Consider the following 17,976-nt stretch of genomic DNA (forward strand, 5'->3'; position numbering starts at 1 on the left):
GAATATCACATTTCATCTCTGTGTTGTTGAGGCTTTTCGAAAGGAACTTTAACTGCCGAGGGCAAAATACTTCATTGTGAATATTTCTTTGGAAATTGTTTTTTTTTTTTTGGCTCTTTGAGAAAGTGATGGATGGGTAAACAAGGATTTTCTGATACTTATTGACGTCAATGAGTCCACTGTTGACGTTCGTATGGAGATATAAAGCTGAACGACCTGCCTGTTCTGAGACAAAATAATAAATGCTTAATATTCATGACAGAATAACAAAGTATGAATTACTTGTGACAATTTTACTTTAGCAATTCGTAGTACAGATTCCTTTCCCTTTTACAACTCACACTGCAATACTTTATTATGTATTTTTCAAACAGTCTTCGAAAGTAGCACGAAGAATGCTTGACGCAACACGAAAGTTTAGCACCAACTATTGTGACAATGAACGCAAATTCTCATTCTGCCAGCAGCTTCAAAAGGAAGGTAACGAACCTGACTGAAAGAAACCAAAGTAACGAATTCGCTTTCTTTTTTTTGCCTTTGCAACTTTTGGTAAAAGTTGAGAAGATGCACACAGAACTCGGTGACGCAACATCAAAGCAAAGACGTGGCAAGCACAACAAAACGTAACAGACAAAGCCAATCAACTTCTGGTTCAAGCATTAGCGACAAATTAAACTTTACGGTTATCTGTCACATAGCTTTTGCCTTGGACGTTTACATGCCTCTGTACGGAACGACAAGAAGAATGCAATGGAAGTTTACGGAAAAAATACTTATCAAGCTTATGAATAACAAATAATGAATTACTCGTAAAATACACTATTTTCTAATAGTTTGGTACAGTTAAGAATTTTGTAAAATGTACAAATTATTTGATTTGCACCTCAAAGCACATAAATTTTACAATCATGCTTGATAAAGCAGAAATATGAAATAAACACTGGCTCATAATTAGCACACCTAACATCACTTTTGCATATCGAACAGAAACAAGCAAACAAATAAACAACCCTACCACAATTGCAACACATGCAAATCAACGCTGGCAAAACAAATGCATTCAAACAGTAAAACAAATAAACAGTAAGGGGTTCCTGTCCAATAGGAAAACATTTGCATTGTACCTTCAAACTTTTCCAGCGCCATCCAAAAGCAACTGGCGGGTGTAAAACACAAACCCGCAATGGTGCTGGCGGGAATGAAAAAGTGTTGCTAGCCAATGGCAACATTTTAATGGCCACTGCTACCCATAGGTTACCATAGGGTTGTGCAAAACAGCGAACACAATTACCTGCCACGATTTTTTTTCTGTTTTCGCTTTGTTTCTGAAACTTCATTAACATGCGCTGCTATTACCGGGACCTGGCATGTGGAGTACCAGAAATTCCCGGTACCGGTTTGACAGCTTTATGTTTTCACATGCTCTATCGCTGCTTTTTCCGAAAACTCGTAAATCATGATTTTATTGTCAACGTTTTGATAAACAAAAAAAAAATTGTTGCTAAAGCGTTCAATATATTTGTACAAGTAATTGCAACGATCGGACGAACGGCAAATTAAAATTATCCGCGCCATTTTTTGCTGGAACCTCCATCCAGTCATCGTGCCAATTATTCATTGTCCGATGTTGTGCAGAAACCGCAGTTGAGTTAATTCGTTATTCATGACAGCATAATTGCCAGCTGAACATTTTAACCTTCAGTGCATAAAAGCTTTATTGGGATTTCGAAATTGAATTCGGAGTGGCATTTAAGGGGGGCTTTTAAAAAATCGAAATTAAAGCATTTTCTCGAAGCTGAAGCTTTCAGTTCTATCTGGTTAAACTATCGAATCAATATACTGACATGAAACGACTTTACAGCCGAAGGTATGCAAAGTCAATATTTAAATGCATTTTTAATAACGATAAAACGTTTTACAATACGATACCCAGGATTTCTTGCCGACCTGTCAACCAAAGGTCAGGAAATTACGAGTATCATCAGACATTCATCACACAATTTACTAGTTCACTCGAATTTTTGAGTTAGTCTCATGTCTGAATTTTTCACATAGCTCCGAATCAAAGCGCAACGTTGGAAATGTATTTTTTTATATTTTAAGGAATCCCTAACCTAAGGAATCGCTTCCAATTCAATATATAAAGCAAACTTTCCATCACACAAAATCACAAAAATGACTGAGTGTATAAAGTTCTTTAAATGCGCTGGGAATTAGCTAAATGCTGGAGGAGTTGAACTTTATTGTTTTAGAATGCTTATTCCATAACTTATATATATTTATTATTTTAGGACACATTAAGGAAATTTACAAAAACATTAACTATTGGTTTTATTTATTCTCCTATTTAATTACAGACAAACCCACCCAACCGGTGAGAACGCTTTCAAAACGCCAACGCCACTTCAGTTATTAACGAAAGCTTTTGAGCAACCCACAACCTGCCGTACAGCGCAGCATGTGACGAAGAGTACGGATCTAAAAAAATACATAATGACACCATCTTAAACATCCGCCAGAACATAAAGCTCGGGACAACGGCACCATACACTGTTTTAAGGTGGAAATAATTAAATACCAACGCGTTGCGACTGTCATTAAATTGTGTGCAGCGAAATCAAAAGGGTGACACAGCGCAGGCCGGGCGGGCGAACCAATGATAAAAAACTTCCCACACGGTTTCACCTGCTGCGAATGCCTCCGTACTAGTTGCGAACAGGAAAAACACCCGTCGGCAGCAGCATTCCGGTGGAAAAGTGAACCGTGTTGGCTTTACCATTAACCCATCGAGCACAGTAATCGCACACATAGGCACACCTACCGACAGGCACACATACCGTAAAGGTCCCACACAGCCATACGATCAGAATTTAGCTAAATAGAATTCCAGCAACATCATTCGGTGGCACCAACCGGTGAAGCGTATGAAAGGAATAGATCTACACGGCGGATTGTGATCCCTTCCCGAGTTTGGTTTTTCTATCTCTATCTCTGTCTCTCGAGCTGTCGCTCACGTCGCTCTACCGTCAATTTCTCGCGTTGTGTTCCTGCCGGCTTTACCGATTCTGGATTGAGTAGAAAAGCTTGCTGGAAAAGAGACGTGTAGATTTTATGGCTAAAGATTGTTTCCCCATCGCCGAGCACACACCTTACTCTACCTGATACCACACAGCGGAGTATCGGTTCTATCTGGGTTCTGGATGAGCAAAAAGAAAACCTAAAGAACGTTTACATCTTCTACGTACATACACAAACACACTGGTCAACTGCTGTCTGGACGTGTTTCGTACAAAAGCGTAGCTGATTCGGGAGAAAGCTGAAGTTCTACTGGTCCAGCGCAAACTAAACACAATCTTCAAACACAGCTCAGATCTCCGCTACTCTATACCGAAACTGCTGACTAGAACTCAACTCGATACACACACAGAGCAGCATACACTAAAAGCCACTACAAGCAGCTACTACTATTACAACTACCACCACTATTACTACTACTACTATTACTACTGTATCAGCACCATACTTGGGAAGGGAAAGCTATCCTAACGAAAACTTCACAACGAGCCAACAGAGAGCCACCATTAGTGTCACTGTCGCCAGAAACCGGCCAGCCAACGAACGCAAAGCGAGATACAGTGAGACATAAACATACGAGTACTATGCTGCGCAAACCATTGTCAACTGTTTAAGCGTGCAACTTGCAAACGAACAAAGTGTCATAAAGCGTGCTGATGATTAGTTAAAGTGAAGTCACTTCGATGGTGTAGTATTTAGTAGTTATAGCGGACAGGCTGTGGCTGTGTGTGTTGGAACACTTGTAGTGAAGTGCAGTGCAATTTGAATTGAAACGTGTATAGTATAAAGAGAAACAAAGTGCAAAACGCAACTAGCTAGGTGTGAAATATATGCCCAAAAGGGGCATTTATTGTCAGTTAAGTCACGCAAGATCACTAGTAATCGTATTGTTTTGTGTGCGCGATATAGAGTAAAATATTTAGTCGAAACCATCGAAACACACACACACACACACTTTTAAACAACCAATCACACCCATTGCATATTATGCCAACGTGCTGGAATTGTAAACCGACGGGCTATGTTTGTGATGCTGTCAGTTCGCACAACAACCACCGTTCGTGAACGGCACGCCGAAACGGTCCACAAGGCAATCAACATCAATCAACTCATACGCAACATCAGCAACCGAAAGCACCGAAAACCTCGGACTACTCCCAATCAGCAGCAGCAGTTAGCGGACCAGACAGACCAGCAACGTTCGGCACACCCGCGAAACGGGACGACCACGGTCAGCAGCATCATCAGTAGTAGCAGCAGCAATAAACACCACAACAACAGACGCAACAGCAAGGACAACGCCAAGAACGACTACAACAACGCGAAGCACAACAACAACTGCCTTCTAGTCAGCAGCAGCAACAACAGTAGTATCGCTTCTGAAACGAAGGGGATCGCCATCGGCAACGAGCACCAGCGATCGAAAAATATCAACATCGATCGGAACTGCAACAGCATCCACAACCGGGTGACGGAGAAGATCGATAAAACTGTGCCACTGCTGAGAACCGTCGTACCAGCAACCATCATTATCGATCAAGACACCGCGTCGACAGCTCCGGTAACACTGTGCACCATCTCGCAACCGCACGGATACCGACTGCCAGCGGACATACGGAAACTGTCGGTAGAGTTCGCCAAACCGCAGGTCGTACCAGCGCACAAAATCCACACCGAGCTGGTGCTCACTGCGTCTGTTCGACCGACGATCAGGGCGCTGACGGCTGAAGCCGTAGTGAAGACGACAACGGCAACGACGTCCACCACCACACCAGAACCGACGACGACCGCGACGACAACAGCTTGCTCGATTGCCCCGCCCGAACAGCAACAGCAGAGCAATAACGCCAGCAATCTTAACGTGAATCAACAGACAGACGCCAACGATAAGGGTAAATCGAAATTTCTGCTACCCGAACTGAACAACTTTCGGAAGCCGCCAACTGTTCAGGTAAGAATCCCACACCAGCCGAATGATCAACCGTTTTACGTACACAATAGAGTCACGGTAGAATCTTTCACATTTATGGAGGCGCCTGGTGGATTTCAAAATTATTCATTAGACTTAAAAAAAATTGTCTATTGTTATCTTTTTAAGTCGTCTACAAATGTACGGGGAACACTAATTTTACAAGAATTTTTTTGCCAAATAGAATCCCTTAATCAATATGATAATTAATGCAATTCGAAGCATCCTTTAATGGAGACGCCCAGTGTTTTGTAAAATAATTAAATGTTAACCGATTCTGTTCAATTACATGAGCTTTATTTTGTGCGAAATAGAGCAACTTGATTAACCTCTCATTCCCTCACAGGTACCTGTGGCAACGATACTGAACGACCTTAGCCCAGTGCCTGCACCAGTTAAAGTTACCAATAAAATTACCAACTCGAACCCTATGAGTCCTATGACCCCCGCCGGGCTACAGAGTAACTCGCCGGACGTTAAGGCCATGCGGTAAGTAGCACTCGATCAAACCCCAAAACACACCACTACAAATTCCACCTTCGAAAACAACGATATAACATGGTTGCATTAAGCTGACGTATTAAGTAACCGTAGAACATGTGTTTTTTTACGGATTTAAATTTATTCATTGATTCCATTTTGTTATGGATAGCAAAACAATTATATCATCAAAATATCCATTCGCTATACATGCAATTGTTAGCCGCCACTAGCACGGCGTACGCCAGGAACATGATTGCATTGGAGTTGATTAAAATCTCATCAAAACTCGTAGCGTTTCGGTGGGCGCACAAAACATGCACCACGGAAAACGGCAATTAAATAGTGCCTTTCGAACAAAAAACACAAAAATACAATGTTAGATCATAGAACAAACACACAATGCTATCGGTTCTAGGTACAAGGCACATCCGTGCGGCCCATTGTTTACTGCAAACACTGGGCGAGCATCAACGTTGCTGGCAGGCAAGCTGTTCACCCAGCCAATAATATACGATTATTGTGTGTCTGGCCTGCTGCCCGCCGCGTACGAATCGCTTTTCCGAATTGGATTTGCGTGCGGGTTGTATTTATTCTTTTCGGCGCAAAAAAAGTAAAAGCCCCCACGGAAGTCACAAAATCGAACGTGGTTCACTTTAATGTGGGTGGTGTGCCATATTATAATGCAATGTTTTGCAGATGATACGGTGAATGAATTGCGTTAACAATGATTATTGACAATCTGCCAAACCATAGGTTGATTTATCGCGGAACACATGGAACCGTAAACAAATTGCGATTGTTTACAGACCATGGATGCGTGGAGAAATTTAATGAAAATCTGAAAAAATGAAAACAATTCTAAAACTGGATATTTCTACTCTAAATACATTATTTCAACTGTGCTCTGGTTTTTTTTTTTTTTTGAATTGGGGCAAACATCCAAAACATCCAACAGTAGTAAGAAATTTCAAGACTCATAATGTATATAAGGCCAAACACTTAGCACTAAGGTTTCCTCCGTGTAGGTATACCAAACGAAAAACTTTTATCAATTACACACTATCCCTGCTTCAATAACATTGTTCGATTCGAACTTAGTCGAAAGGGACTCGCTCCCCCGTACTAATTGTCATGCGAATTCATCCTTTCCCCAACATCACAGGTACTACAGATTGTGGATATACACATGCAACGCTGTGCTCCTGATGGCAGTCATCGTATTCTGTGGCGTTGCTGGTAAGATTCTACTCTCCGACTACAAGCGCCTGCTGGTGAACGGATTAAGTCTGACGCAGCCCAGTTTCATTTATGCTTACTTAGCTCTGCTGGTGCAATCAGGTACGCAACGGTAATTCGGGATTGAACGGTGGAGACAACCCCGAATGCCCGAATAGACCTTTCGCCCTAACATCAGGACAATCAAACTGATGTGCAAATAAAGTTTTGCATCCCTTACCCCTACTGCCGTTCCCGCCACAATCGTCCGGAGTTGTATACTGAATGTTGTGTTGCTACGTGTGCTCTTTCTTTGCAGGTTTCCTACAACTGATAGGGTGTCTCGGTGCCTTAAGACTGTCGGAGAAATTGTTAAACGCTTACTGGTTACTTTTACTCGTGTTGTTGATAGGGGACGCAATGTTAGGCATTTTTTGGATGTTCAAATTCGAGAAGGTCATGCACGATCTGCAACCCATGCTAAGGTAATTTGAGACCATTTTTACAAACTGTTAAACAAAACAAAAAACAATTGAAACATGTTTCCAACGACGCTTTAATGTAGAACTCAAAAAATTAGATTAAATGGCTTGAATTAAGTAAATGTTTCTATGTGCAACTACAACGACTTCGGAAAATCTTAATGCTTGAAAAATGAACCAAACTTATGAATAGATTGTTTTTCATGAATTTCATTTTAAATAAATAATGTCACTTGTTTGTTCAAGCATTAAGAGATTTCAAACACATCGTTGACTGTTATACCACAAGAACAGCCAGTACTATCTTTCCAGTTTTCAGAAGATCGCCCCCTTTTATTTGTTCCCTTGCACAAAACCGGTAACCCAAGATCCTTTCAAACCAGAGACATTTATGTCCGTATTTATGTTCCCTAGGTAACACGACACTTTGCGGTTTGCGGCAAACATATCAACCACCAAGAGCGGCAGCTGTTTTATGCCTAAAAATACGCAAAACCGATTACAAAACGCAAAAAGTTTTACTGTTCGCGAAAAAAGGCCGCCGCCGCATCCGTGCTCAGTGAACTTTCTGCAACACGGCCCAAAACATTTTCGGTACTTCTCGGTACCGCGTAGCAAGAAGAGATAAAAAAAACATACACACCGGGAACACGGTTTCCTTTCGCGTTCTACGCGTAAAAGTATCAAATTGAAGGCGCCAGCGCTTTGGCTTTGGTTGGTGCGTTCGGGTTGCATTAATTTTAGTACCAGGAAATTCGTTGAACATATTGCTCATCGCTTTTCCGTATTCACATTTCATACCGCGTCTTCATGCCTTTGCCCCGCTGCCCCTACTGGTAAGGGCAGATGGTATACGGAGGACACATAAGTTAGCAGTAACTTTCCGTTGCGTTACGTACCGTACACTTGATGCACTCGCTTTTATCATTCCAGATACCGCCTAGCGCATGAATATGGAAATTCGCCCGAACTGACGGAGCTGTGGGACCGGTTGCAGAACGAGGGCCGATGCTGCGGAGTCACCGGACCGCAAGTAAGTATAACTCGGCCTCGGAGGTTTTCCGTTCCCCGTGCTTGGTGGGTTTGTGGGGTCTGCGGTCGGGTAAAGATTGGGATCGTATTATTTTCGGTGTCGGTTGTTCGTGGCTTCCGGACGAGCCGGGAGACGATTACGTAAAACATGTATGAATTTCGAGCACGAACCGAACGAGAAAAGTGAGAAAAAAACCTCCACAACATACAGCAAAGGGGTGATCCGGATGTGAGGTTGTGAGTTATTTTAGTCCGTTGGATTTGTGAATGCTTGTAAGCTCTTAATCTAGATGCAGATATATTCGGCCACCGTGGCACGGTGCAGCACCCATAGGCTAAGTTCAAAGCCGCCTGTGATTTGTTTCTTGCCACAATTAAAGCTTATTTTTAGATTCCAACAACACCGTGCCGTACGTTCGGGAAAGTTTCTTGTAAATCAATTTACATACCATTACGATTCATGCAAGGAGATGTGTAACTTTCGGCACATCTGGAGAAGAAGACGACTCGAAAGTCGGTGAATAGTTTCATCTGATGGGAATTCAATTTTGCTGTGTCTTGGAGTTGAAAAAGACGAACAAAAACTTGTCTTTTATGTTGCGATTCAAACTTGAAGAAGAGCAAATTTTAATATTTTTTTCTGGCTTTAGCCAGAAAAATTCTCTGAATCATTTCGTGCAGTTAACTAGAAGTCTTGGTTAGAAACATGAAAGTCATTTGTATCTTTTCGAAATCCCATCACTATAAAACGAAGAAGAGAATTTGAGTACATGCAAAAACTTATCAGAAATTAATAGAAAAAAACTCATGATTAAACTCATGCCCAAAAGTTCAACGAGAGTCTCCACCAAGGGACATAAAATAAGCGAATGTTGCTAAATATCCACCAGATTGCATCTCTCTCTCTCTCTTAGCTGGCACAAAACGTAAAATGAACTATTCGCACGATAATGCCATTCTGCAGCTGGTATGGTGCATCGCCGCAAGTAAAATTTAATTATGCACCCAAGTCATCCGATTGCAAACAGCATTGCTTTGCCATTGCCGGCATGTTTTGTTCGCCGAAAAGTGATACGGTAATGCGAAAGAGTGTTTCAATTAAAACAAGATAAGCTAAAATGTGTAATCAACACCGAAGCAATGGGTGAACTGCAGGACCGGAGTAGGAAGTTCACAGCATTTTCAATTCTCAAATTAAAGTTCTATCGATTGCCACTCTGAGCGGCAGGATTTAACAGCTACAATGTGGTATGCCAGCAGCATTCGACCTCTGCAGTTGAGCACCATTTTATAATCTGTCTATTCGTGTGTTTCGATACAACCACAAAGCTGAACATACGATACCCCCCATTTAATCCCGATAACCAGCCACGTGTAATCTGGACGTGCGTTTCTTCTTTCTAACGAGACCCCTCCATGTACCCATATCCATGCGAAATGTGCACTTTCTAAACATCGGCTCAGAGCAATCTCCTTTTTTTTCCTATCATTGAACAAATTCCAATCCGTTTTTTGCTAAACCCGAGACGATTGGCCGAAGTGGTCGATTACAGAGTGGAAAATCACAACGCACACGAATCGCTTCCGGTTTTGCATTCGTGTGCAAAACGTGATCCGGAAGGATGTGTTAAAAACGGATTTACAGGAAAACCGCGCTTAATCCTTTTGCATGTAGCTCCAACTTAACCGATCACATTGTAAACACAGGTCTGATTGAAAGAGCATCATTGGGAACGGGTATTTGCCGGTAGGAGCAAGTGCGGGAGTGTGTTTTCGGAAATCGTCTCCTTTTTCGCAACACATTTCTACATAAATGGACTAATGTGCACAAGTCCAGTGAGCTTGTAATCCATTACAGTGAGGATTATTTTTATGCCACCTTTTAATCCTTCCGTTACCACAGTGTTATGGGGTGTGTAAGTGATGTTACTGATCCAAGCTCTAGTAAAGAGGCCATCATTGAGCTTTACTTACACATTGAATGTGTATTATGCAGCTAATTAACTTCCTAAGAAATTTTGAGCCAAAAGTCAAACCAACCAGATTACTCTAACGAATTCTAGCTTACCTTCAAACAAAGCTAATTTCAGGAATATTTTCAGGAATTAAAAAGCTGCGACGGACGCCAAAGCCTAGACATGGAAATAATCCTCCTTTTCTCTTTGAAGAATGGACAGCAGCACAGGGATATTAGTTATTAACCTGAAATTCGTATCAGCGCGAAGCAATAATCTGACATACTTCCAAGAAGCAATTAAAACAACGTTGTGTAATCGGCAGCAACATGTTGCCACATGTAGTAATTATGGTCCTTAGCTTAACGTGGAAGAAAACATAGACTAATGGGATGAGTAAAAGTGCTCACTTTCTCTGTAGGGTTTGTATGAAACTAACGCACAGCGTGAGGATATCATTCATTATCTCACTCCTGACAGATTGTCCCAATTTCCAAACTTCCACTTAATGGCATAATTCCTGACGGCAAAACGTCACCCGCTGTTGATTGTTTCTTTGCAGGATTTTGCACTCAACGCTAACCGCACCTATCCGACGTCCTGCTGCACATCCGACATCACGGAGCAAATCAGCATAGGACGGCGTCCGCTCGCTTCCGCGATCGTGTTTCGCGGCGGAGAGGACCCAACAGCAGCCGTCGCTGCGGCAACCGAACTAGCCGCCAGCACGATAAAGGATACGCTGCTGATGGGCCGGAACTTTAGCGAGCTCAGTGACTCCTGGAGCCTAATAACGGCCCCGAGCAGTGGAAGCAGCACGAGCGGAACGAGCACCGTACCACTGCAGACCGGTGTACGGGTCGTGGACGATGCTTCGGTAACCGGTCAAGGGGCGGTCAGTAGCACCAGCACCAGTGATAGTAGCAGTACCTTCGGCGTCAGCACTAACCACGGCACTAGCAGCTATAGCTCCACGACCGGAAGCAGTTCCGGCGGTACACCCGGTGCCAGTGCCGTTTCCGGTGGCGAAACGGAAGAAATCAAAACGATCGTTACGTGCCGGGCCGTGTATCCGCAGGTAAGATGATAATTAGCGATGCGATCCTATTAAAATGACCTCCAGGCAACGGTGGACCTTCACCAGTTAGATGCACCCCGGGAGGCATTTCCAACTTGCAAGAACGACGACTTCTTCCGGAACGATTGATGAAATGAAACAAAATGTCATAATTGAAAGTCACGTCCAATTTGGCACGTTTTACCCACCCACAAATCTGCGTCAAACATTGGGATGGAGAACAGGGTTGTCAAACTACAAGCTACATATTTTTAAGTTTTTACTTTCAAACAGTACTCCCGATAAAGCTAGTCTGTAGTGTGATAATGCCTGATATAACATAACAATATTAAATTTTAATTATAATGTTGGAATTTTAAAAAATGGAGGTTTAATTAGGTAGCTGTGCTCTAAATTTAGTGTAATATCAGAAAAACGTTTTGACGCCATAGCTCTACCTCATATCGATTCTATTCGAGTTGATTCGATCAAAAAAGCTTCACCAACTCAAACTTGCAAAAACAAAAGAATGACAGACGGGCGCAACGTCACGAAATGAATGGCTTTTTCACTGCCTTGGGTTGGAGAGTGACCTAAAAAAAAAACGTGCGCAAAGAATACTATTAAGCTGCAACAAATGGCACATAAAATAAGGCCAGCGAAAATGCACTCGCATACACCGTACAACCGGGTCCCCTGGATGGTGAGAAATGTGCACCACAAACTCAAACAATTGCAACTCTACGGGAATGCCGGAAATCACGGATCGATGAAAACCGTACGGCTCGTAGGGGACGGGAGTGAAGACCGACAAGCAACGTCAGATGCAATTTATTGCGCTTTCCGGTGATGCAGAAAAGCGGAAAAACTACTATTCGCCATCCCATTTATTCGATCCATGACGAATGGCTGTTTCCTTCGGCCATCGTCAACATCAGAACGGCTGCGGCGGCTACAACTTTCTTTTACGACTCTCCAGCTATACAATGGAGCGTCATGGAGCAGCGGGTTCGATTTATTTCGTTTGTTGATATGCTGTTTTTGTTTTGTTTTGCTTTAACATATTTTCATTTGCCACCCCCGAGCTTTTGTTCGCGATCGCTTTTGCCGAGCGCAGTGTTTGCTTTTAATTAAACCGCTCCTTGTTGAACCCGCCAAAATAGAGCTGCCTGGCAAACCAAAACTGGTACCCTGGCGCTGGGAGTACCGTGGCAAACCAACTAGCACCAGAGGTGGCCAGCAAGACCATTCATCACCTCGTTTCGCTACCTGATCGGTATGCCAAAGCTCGGACCATCGACAACAAATATGCACAGGCGATTCTACTTCTGGTGCGTATGAGGTGTAGCACATTCGCACCATTTCGATACATTATAATCAAACGTGTGCGCCGTATGGTGAAACGCGTGTGCGCATTGGGCGGATGAATTCAATTCCAAACGGAAATGGCATGTCCTCAAAAGACCATCAATAACTGAGAATTCCAATGGGTTTACCTTTCATCGCACTGGTCGAGTGTTTTTATAACTATCAAAACAATGAGAAGCATTTGGTTGCGCACATTTATGCAACGGTTCAAAAATGTTGAACTAAGCATAAAAAAAACGTCTCCTTTTGATTGAGAAAAACAAGACTAAGCATAAAACAAGAGGTGAAAAATTACTCCCTGGGTACCTCAACGGATAAAAACCAACGAGCCAAAAATAAATGGATTCCGTATTGTTGAAGGACATTTTCGTTGTGAATATAAAGGGAATTTCTTGCTTCAGAAATGCAAATAGACACATAGTTCTAACAGGGATTTCAACATACTTCATCTTTCCCATTACCCTGTTTGATATAACATTAAAAAATGTCCATTACACCGCATATGAAGCGAAACATCTAGATTTAATCACATACAGGAACGTCTCCAGAAATTTCAATAACATCCTTCCTCACCAAATCCTTTTGCGTAGGGTTGTGCGGATCGGATCGTCTCCTGGCTGCGACACACAGCCGACATACTGTTCGTGCTCGGTTACTGCGTGATAGCGTTCCTGAAGCTGTGCTTTCTCGGCATTTTACGGTACGAGATCAAGGAAATGATCCAGAAGATTAAGTTGCTGCAAACGGAAATGGCCGGCGCGATCCTGAACGGGGTCGACTGTGATCAGCAGCAGATCCAACAGGTAGGAATGGTTAATAAACCAAAGTTTTGCACAATAATCCTAACATGCAAAGCTTAGCAAAAAAAAACACACACAGCAAAATCTTCTTCGGATAATAGTAAACAATAGTCTCTCGAAGAATTTATGCTCAGTATAGGCAAACATTATTCAAAAAACCATTTATCTTTAGCATATTTTGATTTAAAGTAGTGAAATTTGATATGATTATGAATAAAATAGTAATATCATTAAACCTCAAATCACAATACAATCAAAAAGAAACTGGACAACAACTACTTCTAAGCTACATGGCAATGGAAGTAAAAGCCTTACAATTACCTGCATAATGCGTTGATGAGATAACGTGTGATTGATTTCACCTTTTTACCATTGTTTCTCTTCCTCGACGACTCGGGCACGCACGCGCATCGAACACGGCACAACCAATGTGTGGAATGTCCTTACGGAATGCGCCAACACACCTGCACGCAAATCTGATTGCACGCACTTTTCTTAAACCTCAACAACAATTCACCCTTAAACAACAATAAACGCAACAACATTCAACATTTGCAACAACAATAAATTTAAATCGCTAACACTAACCACTAAAACCGTGCAACTACCGCTGCGCAACTGAACCCACTGGCCGATACCAAAAATGATGACACCGCCGATGCACACTACACCAAACTACCCTGCTACCCTGCACCGATGCCAAATGTTCACCAAACCGCGCCATCTGATGGGTTGTTAACGCAATTAAAAAAAACCTCTTTCTTAAATATTCAACTTTACTTCCGGTTTCGGTTTTAAATGTCCCGGAATCATCTTTATACTTTGAATTACTTGTGCGTGTGTGCGTGTGTGTGTGTGTATGTGTCTATGTGTGTGTATTTGTGGGCTACAGTTTACCTTGTTGCAGCAAGTGACGAGTACATCGGTCAATGGTGGCATCCATGCGGAACCGAAGGTAGGCAACCGGGACCGCGAAAGGACACGTGTCGGTTCGGCGGAAAGCGAACGGGAATCGTTGCTGACGCAGGAAAACACACCCAAGCAGCTGCTCAAACACAAGCAACTGTACACGTGCATCAACGAGCAGCAGCAACAGCACATCTGCGGCCAGTCCTCGCTGGCGGGTGGAAGTGGTGGCGCTACGAGCGGCGGTACCGGTGTACCGGCAGGCGGTGGTGCCGGTGGCTGTGAGTCGGATACCAACTCCAACTGTGCCCTGCTGGTGGAGGACAACAACGGCCCATCGCTGCTGTCCGCCGCCACGACCGGCACGACCAAGACAATAAACGGTAATAACAACTACGAGCTGTGCGAATTCGACGCCAAGGTGCCCACCTACAGGTAAGCGGAAGTGCCTGTTTGCATGACGTCCACCCAAAACCCATAACCCTCTACCATCCCCCCTTCCCCCCACTCTACTCGTATCGTCCTGTCGTTTACGTTCAACTGCACCCTGTTCCACCCAACGCCCCGGGCGTCCCCATTCGAGTGTGTTTGTGTGGTTATGTGTTTCCAAGTTCGAAGTGAAAGCATCAAGCACAAGTACACCGATTACACAATCCCACACGTTCTGCTCGCACCGAACATCCGGGTATAGAGTTTGGTAGTCCCAACACTATTCGACACAAATTTATGACCATTGCGAGCGTTCCCTTGAAGCCTTAATCTATAGCATGAACACTTTCGACAATAATGTACTTCCTAGCGAGGGCTAGACCATAGGTAGAGACCCTTTCCCCTTTTGCTGTGATGGATGCACACTCCCCGTGTAGGACTTGATGATCGCTTGTCGTTAAACGAAACAGAACATAACTTAATGCTACCGGTGGGTCACAATTAACCCTGCATGATGCGAGTAATGATGACTGCGAATAGATTGGTTCATGGTAAACCGTTGTAGCACGGTAGTTGTTTAAATTTGGTTCTAAAAATGAGACCGGGTAGTTAAGAATGGGTAATGTTATCCAAGAAAGTTTGATCAAATTAAAAGCCCCTCTACAGATAGCCCTTGAGATACAAGATATCTGACATAAGCGAATCCGCTGATTTGAACTTTGACACGAATGAGTTAAGTCGACTCTACAACTTTCAAGAGCAAAGCATGACGACTCAATAACTTTCAAGAATTATGCGACCGATGCGAATTCAAGACCTATACGAATATTAACAAGATACGCGAATTTCTCGGGGACTTCCTGTATGCAAAATACTCAACATGTTGTTCTAGCGTCTCGTACTATCGCAATGCTTGTAAATTAATTGGCTATAGAATCTGGTAGTTTAGATACTTAAACTGGCTTTAAAGATCGAAACAAAAACTCTGAGGCTACTCTATAACCAAAAATGCAATAAACTGTCCCTTTGCATGTAGTGACCCTACGAGACATGATGAATATCCATCATTACAAACAGAAATACACAAATTCACCATCTTATGTCAGCCCTCTCAATGAACTCTACAAACTCTTTCCGCCTAGTCGTTTTTCTTTTTGAAAATTTAAACACCATAATCACATCACAAAGACTGTTAAACGTTACCATACACCAGTGACCTCCCAACATTCCAACACATTTACCCTCCGCTCTTCCTATCTTCATTTTTCCGCCCTTCTTTTCGAGATACAAATGCACCCGCTCGAACAAGTTCGTCCAGCACCAACCGGCCAAGCAGGCCCAGCAACTCTATCAGGAAGCGTGATCCCTAGCGTTGCGCTTATGACACATTAGTCGCGCCCAAACGTTGGGTCGCAGCATCCTCCGAACGCTCGGAAAGCGTTCACGCACGATAAATCCCGTCACCAGCACCGTCCGTACCGGCAAGAGGTAGTAGCACCGATCGCAGTGTGCCTTCCAGTCGAAGGTAGTAGCATGCTTGGGGATGCGTTGCTTAGTTCTACTTGCAAAATTGTTACACTAAAATAATCCGTAACGTAGCCCGTTACCGGGCGTTATCCGTTGCCTAGTTTGTTCTATAAGTATAAGTAACCGTAACCGTAACGATTGCGTTACCAGCTTAACGCAACGATCACGTATCTTTCCAACAATTGATGCAGTTGAAGGAAGTCTTCAACCTGTACATTAAAAACACAAACGATTACCTCTTTTTTGATGCTCCCGCAATGGGTAACGGAAAGATGGCGATAATTCATAGTGCCGACGCATCTCCCAACTTAGTAGATGCTTTGCAAATGGAGCAAAACACACACACTCGATGTATGAAGTAGGATGTACACCATCTGCCAAACGACGCTCATTGTGCTAAGCTCCTTTTATACAATATAGTACGTATCATAGAGTTGTGCTTCTAGCGCGTGTTTGCCGCAACATTCACACATCACGCTCCAAAAACCATACCTAACTCAACCTACACATACTACATCCGTACGCTTGGTTCCGCTTTGTAATGTACGTGCGCTAATCAGCTGACTAGTTGTGTTATATGTTACCAAACAATATGTTTTGTTTTATTTTTTCTTCAATTCTGCTTCTTTACGCAATTTCGTTTCAAACACCACTGATGTGAAATGTAACGTTTTCCTCTCTGTCTTTCTATTTTTTGTACACCCATTCTTCTTAAACAAGACTTCTGAACGCACCGACGGTAACTAAAATCTGACTACGGTATTACCTGGAGCAGCTGTTCGGCGATCGGTGGCGCAAATCGCGCCCGAACGCCACCCGTGCGGGACAGCAGCCCACAGCAAACGAATCGCTCGACGAAATCGGTCCCCAGCTAACCCGGCCCGGCAGTGGAAGTTTGCGGATGGCCGTCGGTGTCGGCGCCACCACCACCAGCACTAGCACCACGACCACGACGCTCGGCAGTACCGCGACCACGTCTGGTTCGTCGGTCAGTGGGCCAGGTCCGGGCGGGGGTGGCCTACCGCCCACTGGTGGTTCCACCACCGCATCGGTCAAATGCACCGTCGTTAACCGGTTGCACAGCATTACCGCGGGTGGGAGCGGTTCGCGTACCGTCGACCTGGAGGGTGCCGGTTCTAGCAGCAGCTCGAAAAAGCGCCAACAACGCTCCCGCATCACGTACGATCGGGAGCAGGGCGTACGGTTTTACCGCGGCACGGAAACAACCGATAGCAACGATTGTGATTGTGAAGATATTTAGATAAGACGTCGTCCCGCGCACACACATGCACACTCGAGTAGAAGAGCTACAAGCTCGCCCTCCCTGACCCAGTAAGGACCAACAGTGTGTGGGTCCGCACACTCACACGCATTCGCACGTGGAAAGCGTGTACTGTGTGCTCTAGCGAAGTGTGTAAACATCCGAAGGTAATGCGTTCTACTACGTTCCCAGTAGCATGTAGCGGCAAATAGTGGTTCGAGTGATAGAATGCCAGCACGGTACAGTATCGTTTCTAAAGCAGTGACACTACAGCGTCCGTGTGTGGTCAAATATAAGCATCCTTCCAGTTGAACGATTTGAATTCTAATGCGCTCCATATGCGTACGCGCGCGCGTCTGTGTGTGTGTGTGCATTTGCGTCTGCCTTGGCGTACGTTCCTTTGTGATCCCGGTGATG

The 17,976-nt window shown here is 43.7% G+C and overlaps 1 protein-coding gene across 1 annotated transcript; it reads left to right on the forward strand.

Annotated features, from left to right (window-relative positions):
• The first annotated feature begins 4,096 nt into the window (after positions 1-4,096).
• LOC128708286 (uncharacterized) lies at positions 4,097-17,052 on the forward strand. The gene is made up of 9 exons (XM_053803255.1): positions 4,097-5,026; positions 5,391-5,533; positions 6,690-6,865; positions 7,062-7,227; positions 8,158-8,257; positions 10,774-11,289; positions 13,227-13,439; positions 14,329-14,777; positions 17,019-17,052. Exons 1-9 carry the CDS (start codon positions 4,097-4,099, stop codon positions 17,050-17,052), a joined length of 2,727 nt encoding a protein of 908 aa, XP_053659230.1.
• The last annotated feature ends 924 nt before the right edge of the window (positions 17,053-17,976 follow it).

The sequence above is a fragment of the Anopheles marshallii genome, chromosome 2, assembly GCF_943734725.1.
Source record: "Anopheles marshallii chromosome 2, idAnoMarsDA_429_01, whole genome shotgun sequence".
Classification (NCBI taxonomy): Eukaryota; Metazoa; Arthropoda; class Insecta; order Diptera; family Culicidae; genus Anopheles; species Anopheles marshallii.